The following is a 19,791-nucleotide window of genomic DNA, read 5'->3' on the forward strand; positions in this document are numbered from 1 at the left end:
TATCATATAGAGTATGTATTCAGTTTTTCCATGAACACAACTACACAACTTTATTTAACAAAACATTAAAATTGTATAAAAATATTTTAACTTCCATGAAACAAACACTTGGATCTATTGAGTAAACCTGATTAGAATTTTCTGTTTTGCTAATGAGGATTCTCTTCAAAGACTGGGGCAAGAAGATTTTAACATTTTACGAAGGAGGGGAGAATCCTTTTCTACTCTGGTAGAGTTCAGAGCGTGGTCATATTGTGGTGTGACCATGATTAAAAGTATGAACTTAGCAAACTATAACTTAATTCTTTGGTCATTATCTTCGTTGATTCTAGAAACCTATAGCAACCTGTATGCTTTCTGGAGGAAAAGACTTGCTAATCTTGACTTTAGAATTTTATTGGAACGATTGAAATCACATTTTTATATAGATGATAACAGAAATGTACATGATTTTATTGGAATGAATATTTCTATAAAATGGTATTAAAACTAAACTTTATATTGCATTTTCATTTACAATTTATTTTTCCATGAGAAAACCCTACTTAATTATGAAAGTGCCCTGTGAGCCAAGTTGATATCCTGAACATAGATTCTCTATTAAAAAAACATGATTTAATATGACATGAATTGGAATAGGGATGGCACCCAAAGGTTTCCTCAAATTCCATCTATTCAGAAATTCTGCAATTTTCAATGTTAACAGTAAAGTAGCCTACCAAATCATTACTCATCCCTTCTAGATACAATAGTATCATTTTAGAGATGAAATATGTAATTCCCTGAAAAATGTATACAGATTTTAGTGACTAATCTTGATTTCTTTTTTTAGAAGTAAATTTATTGAAGGATTAAATTTCGAAGTTGATTAAGAACATACTCGTAGCATGAGGGAGTTTTCACTGTCAAAAGGCATATGAAATGATTGTCTTCTGAACCATTGTAGGCTAGATGCTAGCAACAGATTAGTATAGTAAGGAGCATTTTTTACAGAAAGGGAGCTCTCAGCAGTGATTTGCAAAAATTCATATTTTGACGGGTACAAATATTGCCAAAAATGCTTTTCTTTATTAGAGTGAAGTTTTGACAGACAATATATTTATGTAGCGTACAATCTATGCGTATCAATCTATGTCTCTATTGAAATAGTATTTCACGCAATTTTCATGTTCGTTGGATCGGATAGAGTCCTATGCATTTCTGAACAATGACTACACAAGCCAATTTGAAATTGCAAAACTAAATTTGAAGAAGCATACAATTCATTATAAAAGTACAGGGCTTGGAACTTCAAAGAGTTGTGATACTGTAACTTGTAAGTAGACATTATGGAACAGTTGTGCCCAACTGATATTTTCACACAAAATTGCTGACAATAGAAAAGAAAATCTTGAAAAAGCAAATAGATGGGTATTTCTGCTACTTATATGTCACTACCTACCTGCAAAATTAAATCATGGAAATTTCCATTTCACTAAAGTCACACCTAATAAAATATTTACTGTGAGATTTCATTGTGGCTTTATGATCAATAAAATGACGATCAGGCTTTTTTACCAGCACCTTTACAATTTGTATTTGTTCAGATGACTTACATGAATTTTGGAATCAACTGATAACAATCTATACTCTAAAAATGTTTTAAACTACACATTGACTGTTGAATAGCAGATGATTGCAGAACTAACAATTTTCAACACTGAGCAAAAAAGACGCAACAGGAGTAATTTTTTATTTACAAATAATTGCTACCTATGTCCTTGTTATAAAATCTCATGACTCAGTAGTGGCAGGTAGATTGGCAAGCACTGTTGAATCACCTGTTTATCTACTCATCTGTAGGATTATTGCAATATAAATAAGCATCGAAAAATATCTCTGCTGTGAAACGGTGAATTTCATCCACTTGACACCAAAAACTGGAGCTCTACAAAATGATGTAAGGTGAAAATATAATCAAAGGGATGTGTAGCTACAGCTGTGGATGGTACCTTCATTAGTTTTCATATTAATATCAGGTCATCTTTCTGGCCATACATCATAAGATCTATTTGCACACAGACTGTGGTTTAAAGTATCTAACTTTGCAATGTGCCCTTTTACCCAGTTTGCATATAACCTGAATTTATTAGGGTTGAAAGCCTAGACTAATATCTAATATTAAATACCTGGAAATGCATATAATTTGAACACTGGGTCAAGTTTACATAAGAAATAAAATCCCAAATGGTTATACTTGAAGGTACAAGTATCTAGCTGTTGGGTTGCGGTCCCTTGAAAAATCAAAGAACAAATCAGAGAACACAGATATTGTTGAGTAATGAAATATACCAAAGTTGCAAATTCCCTGTTGTTTGTCTTGCTGGGAGAGGATAGCATTTAAATGACCATAAGTTACCATTTGCTGGACAAAGACTTTAATTAGTAAAATAAAAGTTTTTGGTAGCTTAAAATTATATTGTCAGCAACCACATGATATGAAGTGTTTTTCAACTTTGATTTATGTACAATCTACAGTCCAAAACTTTTTTATGTAAGACCTGAAACAAGTTGACACCATGGTTAAAGTCGTGTATTCCTCTAACATTTCACTTCAAGATGTCAAATTCAAAAGAGAAATTTGCGACAGTTTTCTGTTCCGCATCTACATGGAATGCTATTCGGGGTTGCAAAGTCTCCATTTTCAGGTTCTGGACTGTTGGCTTCAACATCTTCTCGAGATGACGCTCCTGTCATCTGGTAGTCAAATGTGAGTTCCTCACCAGCTTTAATATCACGGCATGCAAAGAGAGCTATCCGTGGCATTCTGATATCTACCTGGTTGATCCAAACACTATACACCACCATGTTTGGGTCACATGAATGATTGACAAAGTGAGAGACATTTCCGTAAAAAGCAGCATCCACCACGAAAGTGTAGTCCTGACTGCTATCATAATCTAAATCAAAAAGGTAAGTCCGACCGTTGCTGTCATACACACGACCACGCCTCTCTGCCTCTTCATAAGAAATGACCTCTCCTACATATTCCATGACAAATGAATTTTTTTTGATGTCTTCCAGAGTTTTGATGCCCCACCCACAACCATTTGCTGTCCTGAATATGCTGACTTTGTATTTCCTGCCATTTTGAACCACCCTATTCTTACATTTTGGACCACACTTGCATCTCTTGTTGCATTCGTAAATGGGCTTCCCTGGTTTGACTCTGATTCTTCTGTATCGATTGTAGGCAAATTTTGCCCCTGAGAGACTGGAGCAACAACTTTCTGTATGCTCAAAGCAGTTATCACACTCACAGCCTATAAGTGGGTCATTGAGTATTGTGATACCAGTCCCAGCAATGCATTCATTGATGTAAGTAAAATTGGTTGGAGGTCCTTCACAATCGACTCTGTTTTCTACTTTGATAGGAGCAGGATCAGTGCACTTGGTATTAATATCTTCTCTCCAGGCTCTCAACTGGTCTTTCACCTCTTGACTCTGGTCACCAAAGTCCCCTTCATCATTGTCATCAAACTTCTTACGCTTTTTCTTTAACTCAGCCTTAAGTCTTTTCTTTTCAAGTTTTTTTTGAAGTCGTTTCTCTCTCTTGAGCTTCTTTCGAAACCGTTCAAGCTTTGAAGTACAGTTGGCTAGATGAGATCTTGGTTCCCAAGTATTGTCCTCCTCAGGGTATCCCTTCCATTTTACCAGGTACAACTTTTTCCCCCTTTCATTTCTCTTATAGTCAACAATGAACTCCACCTCATATTCATCAGACCTCCTGGCTTTTCTCTTTCTGGTTTCTTTGCTTGTCTGCTGACTGTATTGCTCATTATCAACCTTTGGGACGGTGCTATCACATGTTGCTTTCAAACTTTTCCGTGAGTCCCTGCGTTCACTCTCCAACTTTCTATACTGTAGGTACTGTTGTCTGTGAAATCTCTTGACTTGTGCTTTGCAGTGGCCTAAATTTGATTTGGGTTCCCAGGAGCATTCTTCAATTGAATATCCTTTCCACTGTATCAAATACCATTCTACTCCATCTTCATCCTTGGAATAATCATGGATACTATCTACTTCATATTCACTTTCAGATCCTTTTCCATCTGTCTCATCTCTAGCTGCCTCTTCTTTTCCACAATCAATCTCCATGGCAACTTCCTTTCCTCCATCTTCTTCAATTTCAGCCATAGCTGCCACTTCAGCCATTTTGATAGCTCACTGGTAGAACACTTCAGCTTAGTTTTAACATGGACCCTTGCTGCCCCTTAGCTCAAACAGCTATGACAAAAACAAATAAAAATTGCAAATAAGCGTAAATTTGAATACGAACCTCAGGAAATCAGAGCAATGTTTAGAATTCACTCTACATACTTTAAGTGTGAGTTTACAGTTTCTACTAGTTCTGTAGTTACATAGCAATATAACATAATGTCCTATTACAGTGAATTTCTATAAATTATTTCATGCCCTTGCATTTTTTCGTTTTGATTAAGGCTTCAAAGCTTTGAGCAAGTTGCTCTTTTTATGCAATAATTACAGAACTTGAATTTCAGATATTAATACCATGATTTGCAAATAGGGTCCACTGTTAAAAATTAAAATTGGCTTTTATCAAAGTTGCAATATGGTTTAACAAAAGCATTCAACGTACTCTCTTTTATTTGATGTTCACATTGCAACTTTGGCAAGTAGTTCTACCAACTGAACTATCATGATTTGTTCTGAAGCAGTATAACCATACGCCTCTGCTGGTGACTAATAACACATCTGAAACGGTACGCGGTATTGCAGTCGGTTTACCGGAAGCCCTCAACGGCGCGGCCTGCGACGCGAGCGAACCAATCGAAAGTTGGAATTCTACAATTCACAGTCGGTGTAACAATGCGGTGGAGGGAAGGTTTGTTTTTAGCTGTGACTATGTAAAATGTACACTAACACCTATCACACGGGATGAAAGTTTGGCCTGCTAAGTTTCACAAAGTAGTACTTTCACTAAGAGCGGAAGGGTGAACTGCCGCCATGCTATGATAGTCTATTTTGTACTTAGTACCTTCATATTTAGACGCGGTTCCTTGTAGCTGTAACCGCATGGTTCGGAAATTTACAAAATTCTGGAATCAGAGAGTGTCACTTGCTAGCTGTTTGTGACCCTGACTTACTCTGTGAAGACAAGTGGTAATTGCACATTTCTAGGTGGAATAGTTACCTTTTCTCTTCGCACAACGCGTTGCTCCTCCCGGAAATTCGCGTGCTCAGATACAGTGTGAATTGAGAATTGCGCGCGTTTAGGAAGGGTCAACTCGTTCTTGGGTCAAATATCAGCTGAAGTACCCCTTAACCTACACATATAAAGTAAGAGTTTTATCGTTTCTGTTCAGTGGTGACTTTGTCGAGAACCTGTCAAATACACGTAAAAGCCGCTCATCAATACAAAATATAAACATTGACAAAACGAACACGGAAGTAAACTTTTTCGTACGTTTGGCACAATTTTCGGCCCGGAATTAGGGGGTGGCCACATGTATCTCATGTGGAGGGCCGAGGGCGTAGCAGGGTCGGTAGCCAGGGTACGGTTAATGTACGGCGCTTATCTGACAAAACGTGCTTATCTGACAAAACTCTTTTTAGCAATACCCTGGGGAGTCACTTTAGCCAGCGCACTTCATGCGCGCGGTACATGTCGTCGCTTCGTACGATGTTGTGTACACAGAGTGTGCCAATTTAACGTTAATACGAATTCTTCTATACGAAGGATTTTGTTTCTGTAAACTACTCTCAAATTGTTGACATGTAGTTTTTTTATTGTGGTTGTTCTTCCATCGGCCGGGCTCGCGCTCGCTCACTGTACAAAGTACTGTACGAGCCCATGGAGATAACTCCGTGTTGCAACATGTAGGTGCTTTTCTTATCATCCACTTGCATGTTTATTGAATATAATTTATGTACTTTAATGGCAAAATTAGCGATCGAGGAAGGTGATGAAAAACAAAAACAAAAGTACTCTGCTTGCCATTGCTGCATTGTGATGTGGGTGGTTTTGATACTCCCGCCACCGTGAGAGCGCACGACCTCATGTGACCTCGTGCCCTCTCCTCTACCCCTTAAGACAACCTCTATGTGTTGATCGAGGTATACACAATGATTAATTGAGGTGCTCGGCGATTTTACGCAATCAATGAAATTAACTATATTTTTAACTATTTTATGGCTATTTTGTGATGTTTGTGATTTTAGACTTCTGTAATTAAAATTTATTCGTGTGTTTTAACAGACGAAGTATTGTGTGAGGGATTACTTTCCACAAATGAGTAAGGCTACAAGCAGTAATTAGTTATTTTTGTCAGATAAGCACGTTTTGTCAGATAAGCGCCGTACAGGGTACGGTTAATGTACCGCGCCCTCCCCGGTGCAGTGATGAAATTGATGTTAGAAACTATAAAATACGAAACAAAGTCGTCATAACACAGGGAACCGGGATAAACAAACACAAATCAAAAGAAAATATAAAACCAACCAAACAAAAACAAACGAATATGCAACATATCGAATAAAATGACAAATAAGTAAACAAATAACCGACAAAAAACAAAATAAATGAATAAATATAAAAGAAAATGATACATTGAATGAGAATGGAAATAATTGGCCAACAACACATGCAACTTATTCAAATTGCGACGTCAGTTTTAGTTGGTAGCAAAACTGACGTAGCATTTTGAATAAGTTGCATGTATTGTTCGGTCAATTATTTCAATTCTTCTTCAATCGTTTTGTCTTACATTTATTTATTTATTTATTTATTTAAATTTTTGTTGGCTATTTGTTTAGTTATCATTTGTTTATTACTTATTTTTTGTTTGGTTGTTTGTTATTTGTTAGTCCCCACGGCACCGTCCGGGGGACTTATAGGTTTGGTCATGTCCGTGCGTGCGTGCGTCCGTCCGTGCGTCCGTGCGTCCGTCCGTTCACGCAGATATCTCAGAGATGCAAAGAGCGATTTCATTCAAACTTGGTACAAGGATTACTTCATATATCATACAGATGCACGTCGATTTGTTTTGTGATACGATCCAATATGGCCGCCAGGCGGCCATTTTATTACGATTTTTTCATGTATAGAGCCATAACTCAGACATGTTTCAACCGATTTTATTCAAAGTTGGTACAAGGACATTGACCAATGTCATAGATATGTACATTGATTTTTTTGTGATACGATCCAATATGGCCGCCAGGCGGCCATTTTATTACGATTTTTTCATGTAAAAAGCCATAACTCAGACATGTTTCAACCAATTTTATTCAAAGTTGGTACAAGGACATTGACCAATGTCATAGATATGTACATTGATTTTTTTGTGATACGATCCAATATGGCCGCCAGGCGGCCATTTTATTACGATTTTTTCATGTATAGAGCCATAACTCAGACATTTTTCAACCGATTTTATTCAAAGTTGGTACAAGGACATTGACCAATGTCATAGATGTGTACATCGATTTGTTTTATGATACGATCCTATATGGCCGCCAGGCGGCCATTATTACAATTTTTTTCATGTACAGAGCCATAACTCAGACATGTTTCGACCGATTTTATTCAAAGTTGGTACAAGGACATTGACCAATGTCATAGATAGGCACGTTGATTTTTTTGGTGATACAATCCAATATGGCCGCCAGGCGGCCATTTTATTACGATTTTTTCATGTAAGGAGCCATAACTCAGGCATATCTCAACCCATTTTATTCAAAGTTGGTACAAGGACATTGACCCATGTCATACATATGTACATCGATTTGTTTTGTGATACGATCCAATATGGCTGCCAGGCAGCCATTTTATTATGATGTTTTCATGTACAGAGCCATAATACTCAGACATGTATCAAGCGAATTTATTCAAAGTTGGTACAAGGAGATTGACTAATGTCATACATATGCATGTCAATTTGTTATGTGATACGATCCAATATGGCTGCCGTGCGGCCATTTTGTTACGATTTTTCATGTACAGAGCCATAATTCTCAGGTATATCTCAACCGATTTTTTTACCTTCTCGTGTCTATTTATAGACAGAGAAGGTATTAGAGTTGAAAACCAGTACGCTGGTGTCAACTTCTTCCGTCTGTCAAGACTTCCGTCTGTCAAGATCCGTTGACGTCATGCTATTGTGATGGGTCATATCATAAACTAGTGGGGGTGTTTAAGGCTCAGGTTGAGGTGTAGGAGACAATTTTGAGCTGTGACAAAAATCAAAAGGGACTTAGTGGCATAGCCACAGTGTTAAGCCTTTCTCCAAGGTTTCTTAGTTGACTACGATCTATTACAGACTACTGAGCTGACATTAGGGGTACTCACTTTGTGTTTGCTCACTCTGTGTGCGCTAGTGTTTGGTACTGAGTTGCGTGGATATCCCCTCATGGCCTCACGTGATGTGGACCTGTTGCATAAACTGCAGATGATCATATGCCTTGAGTCTGAAAACGGTCATTGTGTAAGCCTGTCGGCATTTCCTTGCATTTTTTTCTCATTGAATTTTGCAAAATATTTGCGAGTACCTCAATATTTCAAGATAACTCTTTCTTCCCAATCGTTTCCTGGAGTTTCAGAGTCATATGAACGAAAATGAGTGAAAGTTTTAGACAGGAAAATCGGACGTCGGCCATTGTCATTGTTTACAGTACAATCAGAAGTTTATGTGGAGGAAATAACTAACAAACACTATTCATGATGCCCGCCCTCTAGAGGCAGACCTTCCTATATGAAGTACACACATTTGATGCTTGTGGAAAGCTTGACCACACAAAGGAGCATTTAAACATTTAGAAAATGACAGATTGAAGGTATTCTGAAAATGTCAAATACTGAGGAAAAATGCGCAAATATTCAAAATAAACAGGTTAACTGACTGGTCATCTATAAAAAACAATGAAAATGTTTATGATCAAAAGTTTTTGAGATGCGCACATTTTAACAAATACAGAAATTATTAACATTATAAATATAAGACCAAACTATTTCAGGGATGGGACAGGTTGGAAATGAGGGGTGAGAGACAAAGGCACTTCTATTGCTGCATGTGGATGCAGCCACACCATTTCATTTACAGCATACTTATCCACTGTGTTGTGTTTAAGTTCCATATTGTACTGACTGTCATACAAGGATAACATAAGCAAGTCAAATCAAATTAGAAAAGGATCAATGCTGTTGTGTGGATTTTGCTGAACATGTCTGATTTTAATATTTCGCCTATATATTTGTATCCGGCAAAGGCATATTTTGATGTAAAGTCAAAATTAACACTACATTGCTGACAATATATGTTACCGTTTCTGCATGAACTTTTCTTTTTTTAATTAAAGTATAGTAGTACTTCGAACAGATTAACAATTATCGTGATGTCAACCCATAATTTTACATCACAAAGACAGTTATTCTGCCAATTTTCTTTGTTTTTAAGTCATTTTATAAATTTTGCACTGCACAAGATGATTGAACAAATTGCGATGTGTGAATTTGTAAACTCAAAGAATAAAAATCCTTTGGTCACAGATTAAATTATTTTTTTGAAAAGAAATTTACTCTTAAACATTTTTAGCATATATTCTTTACACGGTCATGTATTTCAAGGAAAATATGCCAATATTATGTCAATTTTTTTCAATACTATGACAATTATCAGCCATGAGGTTTTACAAACACAAGACCAGATAAGCGTTTTTCATCATTTCCACAGGACTCTTTGGAAAATCCATTAAAAACAGTGACTTAAAATGATCACTTGGTATACATTTAATTTACAGATGCCAGGTTGTGTATATCACATGCACTCAGGTCTGTAGGGAAGTGCGTCATTACTATTTTGGACTGTTAATTCTTATTTCTGAATTATTTAACTTTTTTCCACATTGAACTATCTTTAGGCAGTTTATACTGTAGCTTAGAATTTTTTTGATTGATGTATTTAATCATCTTTTAGGTTCTTTGGGTACATATCCCACCTCATGCCCCTACATCATCAACTATTTACCAACACTCCATGCAACAACCAATTACCTGACCTGGCCACACATTAGAGAAGGTACAGCGTCATTGACGGTATTTTTCAAAGTTGGTACAAGGACATTAACCTATGTCATACATATGTAGGTCAATTTGCTTCATGATATGATCCAATATGGCTGCATGGCAGCCATTTTGTTACAATTTTTTCATGTCCTTAGCCAAAACTTGGGCACATCTCAAATGATTTTATTCACTGATTTTATTGAAACTAGTACAAGGACATTGACCTATGTCATACATATGCACATTGATTTGTTTTGTGATACAATCCAATATGGCCGCAGTGGTGCCATTTTTTTTCCTGAATTTTTCATGTCCGGAACCATAACTCAGACTTGTTGGTACAAGGACATTGACTTATTTATACATATGTATGTCGATTTGTTTCACGAGATGGTCCAATATGGCCACATGGTAGCAATTTTGTTATGGTTGTTTCATGTCGAGAGCCATAACTCTGGCAAGTCTCAACTGATCTTATTCGAAGTTGGTACATGGACTTTGACTTATGTTATACATATACCGTACGTGCTGATTTTTTAAACAGTAAGATCAAATATCGCTGCATGGCTGTGATTTTGTTACAATTTTCGAATGTACAGAGCCATAACTCAGACATATTCCACCAGTATCATTCAAAGTTGGTACAAGGACATTGACCTATTTCATACATATGCTCGTCAATTTGTTTCACGTCATGTAGCAGTAACATGTCAATTATTGAAGTTTCGTAAGTAGGCTGATATGTCAAGAAATACTGCATCAAATTCATGAAATTTTGTACAGATGTTAAGCTCACATTGCTCTAACATTGAAAAAGACATTTATCAGTGTCATTTTCATTAATTTTTAATTGCATAAGTAATGAACTTCCCTAATTAGAGTGATATAGCCACAAATTAATACAACGTCAAATTTGATGAACCTTGATACAGATGTTGATCTCATAGTGTTGTAAATACTGCATCAAGAAATATGGTAACAGTGATAATCTGTTAAGTGTTAGGATTGTATGCAAAAGTGTTTTACAACATCCTGTTGATTAATTCCTAGTTGACTCATTTTATGAACTTTAGGATGGTTGCCTACATTGGTTTTATGTTTTCATCATCATGGAACTCATTCTTGGCCATTGAGCACCATCTGTATCGCAGTATTTTTATCACAGACCTAATTAATGAAGATGACTCTATCCTCTCTGAGGACATGTAATCAAAGTACCCATTAACAAGTGGGGACTGTGTCATCAACGATGACTTGTTTGCCTTGGTTTGTGTTTTATTTGTTTGTTATATATCCTGATATCCCTGTGGTCAAAGATGGCACAAAAAAGAAGCAAGCGCACGACTCAAGGGCTACAATTACATTACAATAACATGTATTGCAGCCAAGAAAAGACCAATGTTTTAACATTTCCCTGGCATGTGCTCTAAATTACTCGCACCCAGTTTGCATTTAGGCCTAATCAGCCAGCGAGTCCGTTCTATGATTGCTGAATCCTACTACGCGTAGTTTAGAACACTGGCGTTAAATTAAAGTCGATCATGTCATGACGTGACAGAAATCTTCACATTTCACCATCACGATTCTTCATTAGTTGTTTGTACATTTAATAGTTATTTTTATTCCTTTTAGGCTACTACGCTGGAGTGACCAAACTTTAATCCAAGTATGAGTTAGTTTCATATATGCAGGCGCTCATTGCAAGTAAGGATGTAATAACAATACGAAATGAGAAAAGGTCACTTTAAGACTTCGGTCAATTGCACGTTTCATCAAAAGTTTTGCAAGGACGATTAAATCCAAGGGAAGATTTATCGATTGATCTGTATTCGAAACCGATACAGTAGATTAATCATATGACGCGTGTCATCTGCTGTCAGGTTCTCATCCAGTGTATAGAATAGATCTAACAAACCATCTACATCTGTAACACAATTCATAAAACATGATTTAATCATCATGGGTTTTGTTTTAGGGCTAGAGAGCGAATTCATATGCAGTTACGCGCCATGAATCCTATCTTGTATCATGGAACGTTAAGGGATTGAAATACAAATGGTACGATGAGGAGTTTATTTCAATTTTGATAAAGTTTGATATCGTAATAAGTTTGGTTGAAATTTAGGCATCTGAGAATGGCCTATTTACCCTAGTGTTTTATGAATCAATCCGTCCAAGGAAGTCACTAGGGGAAGACCTAGTGGTGGTATTGCGTGTTTTATTAAAGAATTCAGTCGATGCATAACAAGGCTGAATGAATCAGGTTTGACGGATGTCGTTTGGCTTAAATTTGAGCAAGCAAATCAAACACTTGTTTTGGGCATTAAATAGGTTTACATTTCGCCACAAAGCTCATCACAATATTCAATTGATGACATTTTGTTCTCATTGAAAATGACACGGCTTTGTGTAATTTGTATAGAGAATGTAAATTTGTGATACTGGGAGACTTCGATGCTCGAACAGGTGGTTTAAATGATAGAATATCACATGACGTAATTTAGCATTTACCACTGGATGAAAATACTTACATAAGTGAGGATGCACTGCCAGAGCGAAATAGTTGTGATAATGATTCCAACTCATATGGTAAAATACCTTGTTGAGCTGTGCATTGTGCATTGTAAATGGCAGAACTACTGGTGACCATGCCGGTGAGTTTACTTGTGAATCTGAAAGCGGTCAGAGTGATGTTACAATTTCCTCTTCAGTGTTCTCACTTAGTAATTGACAAATAAATAGATTCAGAATTAAACTTAGAGCTGATCACGAGAAATTAGATCATAGTGTTCAGAACTCTTATTCATCTGGCAAACCATTTACAAAGTATACATTTGATGCAGTGAAACTTACAAATAGCCCTACAGAGCCTGAAATAACACTCTATAATGATGCAATTTCTAAACTTGGCGGACTCGACAATGCTGTGTGCCTGTTCAATGAGTTGTTTTATTGTGTATCAAAGCCAGTTCACAGATCTAAAAGTTGTTTTCCAAACAATAACTGGTTCGATGGGGAATTGCGGCGCACGCGTGGTAAGGTTCTGCCGTACTGGATGAGTAAGCTTACAGGGCAACTCTCAAAAGATTACGGCTATGTTTTTTAAATTAGGAAAAGCAGCATTGCGGGGGAAAATGTACACAGTGCTTATGTCAATCAATGACAATGTTAAATCTTGTGTATTAATTAGGCAACAAGAGACTGACAGAGTCTTTCAAATATCCTTATGGGGTGAGACAGGGTTGTATTCTTTCAGCGTTCTTACTCTTTCTTTTTCAAAATATGTATGATGAGTTTAAGCAAGATCCATGGATGGACGGTTGTTCCCTCGGTACTGTAGAACGTTTTTTACATTTTATTTGCCGATGATCTGGTACTTTCAGCAGAATCAGCTGTTAAATAACAAAGACTCCTTAACCAACTGCAACTCTACTGTACAAAATACAAGGCAGAAGTTAACCTTAAGAAGACAAAAATTATTGTATTCAGAAATAGCGGTCCTCTTCGTAGGTATAAACGTTGGTTTTACGAAGGAAAGTAAGAGTCCGTTGTATCATATTTTAAATATCTAGCAGTGTTCTCATGTAGTGGATCGTGGAGTAAAGCCCAAGAGGGACTGGCTGACCAAGAGCCGAAAGCCTTGTTTTCACTTAATTCAAAACTTTATTATTGCAAGGATGTAGCCATACGTGCTTGTTTTAAAATCTTCGACACCAAAATTCTGCCTATTCTAAATTATGGTTGTGAAATTTGGGGGGGACATTGAAGGGGACAAAATGGGAAAAAGTTCACTTAAAATTCTGTGAGCAACTACTCTGACAAAAACTCATGTTATAGCACAGGGTACACGGGCTTGTTGTTTACTTGTGTCTGTTTGTTTGTGTGTATGTTTGTGTTTGTTTATTGTTATTTTTAATAAAATAACAGCGAAAAGCTGTTTGTTAATATTTGTCAATAAAGAGCAGTTTACTTATTTGTTTATTTATTTATTTGTTTGTTTGTTTGTTTATTTGTTGATACGTATTTCCGATGGTTAGGGTTAGGGTTAGGGTTAGGCTTAAGTTAGGGTTAGGGTTTTTATTGACAAATATTAACAAAACAGCTTTCCGCTGTTATTTTATTAAAAATAACAAATAAACAAACACAAACATACACACAAACAAACAGACACAAATAAACAACAAGCCCGTGTACCCTGTGGTTATAGACGCTGCAGCTAGGGGTGAACTTGGGAGATACACCTTAAGAACGGTAAGACTGCCTAGAATCGCAAAATACTGGCTACGACTACTAAAAACTTAAGAACTCATTATTGGTTCTTTATTGTATATGGAAAGAATTATATGTGACGAATAACAAACACGCATAAACAAACAAACAAACAAACAAAGAGCCTCTGAGTACCCTATGCAGCATTCCACGAAAGATAGGTACAAGTTTTTCACAACAGTTTCCAAACAATGTAGGCAACAGTCATTAGTGGCAACAGATCAGATTATATGTGATATTCTAGTAACTAAATGTGACCCTTCCCCTAGGCCAAGTTTGTAAAAGTGACCCTGCTCCCATTTCTCCGCCCCCTCCCCTTATAATAATTGAAGGCTCCCTTAGTAGGCCTTTCGTACTGTCCAATCAATAATTTTGCGAAACTTAGAGGTTCTTGTAGCAACTGCGCAGCCGCCATACAACCGTTATTTATGTAGCTGCTAATGGCGGCCCAGCCTGTGAATAAGACTTCTCTGTTTTGATGCTAGATTTTCTAGTTCCTGCAAAATTTTTCCATCATCTGGTCTCTTCAATGTTTTACTGAAAAAAGGTGAGACAACTTTGATTTTTTGATACGACGGGTACGTACTCTAAAACTATCGTTAACTCGCAAATCTGATTCGGCTTAGCAGTTATCGGTTGCGTTCTACGATGCTGTACTACTGTAAGCAGTACAACGTAGAGAAGTGAGACCGATCAGTAGACATGCTGAACAGTTCTATAATCTTTGTACTGGAGGGGGGGGGGGGGGGGGGGTCATGCACATCTACATATTCTATCGAAACTAAATTCGGTTGAGCTCGTTTGTCCATTGTCTATTGCATCAGCGACGGGCCATTCGGTATCACCCATACATTAGCATATTTAGACTCGTTCCAACTTTCAATATTCATTTTTTTTGTCGAGAAAATATTGTACAAGTAACATGCACCCAAAATACTCATGAATGAAAGTAAGACCTGCAAAGTGGTGATCACTCCAGGCTCAGCAAATCAACAACCAGGAAAACAGGGAGTAAGTGCATTATCTTAAAAATTTCATAATCTGGAAAGAATAATAGCATAACTATGGTTACGTGGCAGAATTAAATTGAATATATCGGAAATGTCTAAAAATGTGGTGAAGATCAAGGACGATTTAAACCAGGTGTACATGACAGTAATAATTCATTACAAACAATAGCTGAAGGGGACAAAGTGTTTTGTATAATGCGCCAGTCAATGTAAACCCCCACCACCCCCACCTCGGGGTTTAGTGGGGGATTTGGAAATTAGTCCTGTGAAATCTGCCAAATGCCCACCCCCTGGGGCAAGACAATCTGGAAAATCCCCACCTAAACCAAGTAAATCCCCCACATACGGGGGGGGGAATTTGTAAATTCCTACACACAACCACTCTTTGGAATTTTCATTTCATGTCGTAAACAACCTGCATCAATATAAAAGTTCATGTTCAACTTTAGAACAATTTTTATCATTTAAAACAGGGTTTTGTGACATTTATGCTGTTCACAAATGTCTATCACAATCAACACAAATAGATCCAGGAAAATAACATACTTTTCGCATTTGTTTTTCAGCTACTTATACTGTGACCAGATAAAAGTTTTGAGGTGTCACTGTCACGTCACCTATTTTGGAGCAAACATTTACAATATTTTTCAGTCTAGTTTGCTTGTATGTTGTCAGGCATAAACATATTTCAGGCTAGAACAAATGATTTAATTAGATCAAAACACCAGATGTATCACACAAGACATGTCGCCTCAATAAACTAATTAAAGCTGATGAACAAGATACATGATGTCCAATCTCACAAGTGCAGCTTTTTTGTCTTCTCTCTCTCATGCTACAAGCACAATGACACATTCTACATCAGTCATGCACTGATTTAAAACAAGCAGAGGAATGAAAATTCACAATGATCCGTGTTTATTCATCACAAAACACGGCAGAAAGATACTGTGTAAAACTCAACAGAACAGATGATCAGAATGATCACACTGATGAAACAGAACTGTTTCCCTAGCTATATGGGTCATCATGAATAAATTGATAATACATTAGCGGACATAAAAAGGAATCCCGTCGTGACCGAACATGTTTTCCAAATACACAAGCAATTTAAAGGGACAAAGTCGGCCATTTTTCATGAATTTGTTTGATGTGAGATACTACTTATATTGTTTGACATGCCGAAAGATACTGAATGAATGGCTGACCATGCTATATTCGACCCCGGTTTTAGACACGATACATTCGCGATGGTTTTACTTAATTTGTATAAAACTGGGGTCGAATATATGTATGGTCACTCATTCATTCAGTATCTTTCAACATGTCAAACAAAATAAGTAGTATATCGCATCAAACAAATTCATGAAAATGGCTGACTTTGTCCCTTTAAGCTTTATCAAAAATAGAGTTGACCCGGAGGTCTTTTTAGTGCTGGACCATGTCGATGACGCATCGTGAACATCCGAAATGTCACGCTCACGTGGGAAAATGTGGGAAATTTTGCGTATGGTATGTTCAGTTTTCCAAAAAATAAGAATACACGGCGGATGAAAATCATTTATTTAGTGACCTGTTTTTTTTTCACTGGTCCAAAGGTAAAATCCACTGGTCCTCAAAAATTTGCATAACAATACAAGAATGATTCATTGCTCATACTCATGTTATATATGCATTTCTATCAGATTTGCTTGGGATTTACATACAGCATAAACTGCCAATGTTTTTAATACAGACACACTGCATAAACATTTACTTGGTAGTTTTCTCAAGTTCTTGTACACACACTTGACATGTTTTTTACTATTGCTATAAAGTTCACTTCATTTTTGTAATTGCCCAGTGGTTGATTCTTTTCCATTTAAATTGTAAAACATAGGTTGAAAACACCAAATATCTGAGAGGCACTTCTTTTTCCTTTGATAGCAATAGCAAATTGCCATAACGCTGTTTTGACAAGCTAGGCGGTTCTTGTTAAGGTCAACTACAATCGAGCTAGTGGGTCATGACTATATAAGGAATTCAGCATGGTGACCTTCTAAATTCAGAAGCTTGCTTGCTACGGACGATCGGAAAGTTGTAATGAGACTCCTTCCAGAGAATTTTACTGCAAAATACTACTTTGATAGACAGAGATATAATATTTTCACACAATTTTGGGGTTGCTGATATTTTTAGCTGAGGCTATGGTCTGGTTTTTACCACATTAAATTTTACATGTAAAATGAGTACGTGGCCCGTCATTTGATTTTTGCAGTGCAGTGGCTAGTGGACGCACATCGCCTGGCTCATATCATGAATCGCAAACTGTAATAGAGTAACTGATTTTCCTTTAGAGTTTATGTTGTGATGAAAGAAATAGACTAAATTTTAAATGTTTGATTGACTTAAAGACGCGATAATTATTGTAATTTTTGTAGCTAAAAGACGTAGTCTCTCAATGGAATGGGCTCTTGGTTTTAGTGTAACTGGCTTTAGTGCGTCTCTGCTACCTCCATGGTTTCAGTAACTTCGGTATTTTGGGGGGACGTAGTTTCTAATTTTTCGTCAAAAGACACTAGAACACAATCTGGGAAAAGCACTGGACATTCCCTTGCAAAATAAATTGTCTCCTTTTTTGTATTGGTCTGCGGACTTTTAGGGTAATTAGTACTGGTTCGGGATAAAAAATCACTTCGGGTAATTTTCAGGCCCTGCATACGTGCGCATGCGTAGTTATTTAGGAACATCTTCTGGGCCTGTCCGTCAAAGGAATAGGGGGATCAAAACGAGGCAATTGCCCCACCCCCTCGGGCACAGTTTCATGGCACACACGGTCTAATCCCCCACATTTTTCCCGTATCGCCCGAGGTGGGGGGGGTGGGGGTTTACATTGACTGGCGCATAATATTATATATATATATATATATATATATATATATATATATATATTTAAACCAGGTGTACATGACAGTAATAATTCATTACAAACAATAGCTGAAGGTATATATATATATATATTATATATATATATATATATATAAATCATACTTATTTGTCAGTAGGGTGTTGATGCCAATTGTAATTCACCAGATCATCTGGTGCGAAATTTTTTTAAAAGTCACGGTAAAATTAACACATTAAACAATCAAATAAGCATGCAGATTCATGACAGTCATAATCCACTTCCTACACCATTTGGCAGTTTTTAGGTTGGTCTCCATATGTGACTCTACACTTGCAAAGTGATGGGAGAACTTTCTTACAGGTCAAACAAACATTTATTGCTAGCATGCTACCTTTTCAGGACTACTGCAGAGTGAAGAAGTGTAGTTCCAAAATAGCCAATATGATTCACTTGTTGACCAATCTACTGTGACAATTGACCGAGTGACCCTTTCATTTCATAAACCTATGGAGAGAGCGCTGGATACAAAGCATGTCGTGGAACTGTTTAACCATAAATAGTGCTTAGTTGAGTACTTTTGGAATGCTTTTCTATTCTAAGAATTTACGGAAAGACAGATCTTTCCTCTCTTTGGAGTCTTCTCTCAGTAAAGGTGCTGTATTATCCAGTTGTTGTTAACACATAAATGCTTCTGCTGATAAGGAGTTATCCATGTTAAAGTGTGGCAAAAACAAAACAATCAGCACAATAGTGAGAAGATTTGTTCATCAAATATTAACAACATTTATTTTGTACTCCGTACATATATCTGTAGCCACCTTTCCATTCTTACTATCAACAGTGTTTTTGTGTAGGGTTGTGAGCTGGTCAATATAACATGGTCTATATCATGGACATTGGTTCACCCATGTAATTATCAGGGTTCCCCATCTTTTTATCAACAGTCATTCCAGCAGGTATCAGAAATGTTAGGGATCCAAAACCATCTCTGTACTTCCAATGAATTTTCTGAAGCTGTACCATAAATATCCTCATCACTGACAGTAACTCAATGTACCAGTACTCTATGGTCATTTGATTCACATAAGATAGAGGCAGGTCAAGCAATTTCTCCCTTCAAATTTCAATATTGTTAATTAATCAGAACGTTTTACACAGTGGTGGCTCCAAAACACTATGCCCTCTAACTTGCAATATCTATAAAGACTTTAAGTCAACTAAGAAAATGATACAAATTTTAAGAAAATGATACAAATATTTTCTCTGCATTATCCCTATACCAGTACATGGAATATGTGAAGTTTTGTTACAGTACTTGTAAAGAAAACCTCATTAAGGTATAAGTCAGTTTATGATAGAGGACGCTCTGGTCCAAATATGGTGCTGCAATTGTAAAAGTACCATCTGTCAAAATGGTGAAAAATGGTGATTTAGGCACCCAGGTTGTCCTGCAGTGGTAGAGTATGAATTATAGTTCTGAACCAATGCCAGACATGATGATGACTGCAGTGTGAATTATAGTTCTGAACCAATGTCAGACATGATGATGACTACAGTGTGAA

The 19,791-nt window shown here is 36.8% G+C and overlaps 2 protein-coding genes across 4 annotated transcripts in view; one reads left to right on the plus strand and one right to left on the minus strand.

Annotated features, from left to right (window-relative positions):
* On the minus strand, window positions 1-5,322 carry LOC139122080 (histone-lysine N-methyltransferase SUV39H2-like). Its single transcript, XM_070687456.1, has 2 exons — window positions 5,195-5,322; window positions 1-4,266 (listed from the first exon to the last, which is right to left on the minus strand). Exon 2 carries the CDS (start codon window positions 4,192-4,194, stop codon window positions 2,608-2,610), a length of 1,587 nt encoding a protein of 528 aa, XP_070543557.1. The 5' UTR covers window positions 4,195-4,266; window positions 5,195-5,322; the 3' UTR covers window positions 1-2,607.
* A 9,418-nt stretch (window positions 5,323-14,740) lies between these two features.
* The window catches only part of LOC139122081 (probable E3 ubiquitin-protein ligase HERC1), a 118,655-nt gene continuing 113,604 nt past the window's right edge, over window positions 14,741-19,791 (plus strand). For all 3 annotated transcript variants that reach the window (XM_070687458.1, XM_070687459.1, XM_070687460.1), the window contains exon 1: window positions 14,741-14,879. The gene's annotated coding sequence lies outside the window, so the exon portion shown is untranslated. The remainder of the gene's footprint in view (window positions 14,880-19,791) is intronic.

This window comes from Ptychodera flava, chromosome 21 (assembly GCF_041260155.1).
Source record: "Ptychodera flava strain L36383 chromosome 21, AS_Pfla_20210202, whole genome shotgun sequence".
NCBI lineage: Eukaryota > Metazoa > Hemichordata > Enteropneusta > Ptychoderidae > Ptychodera > Ptychodera flava.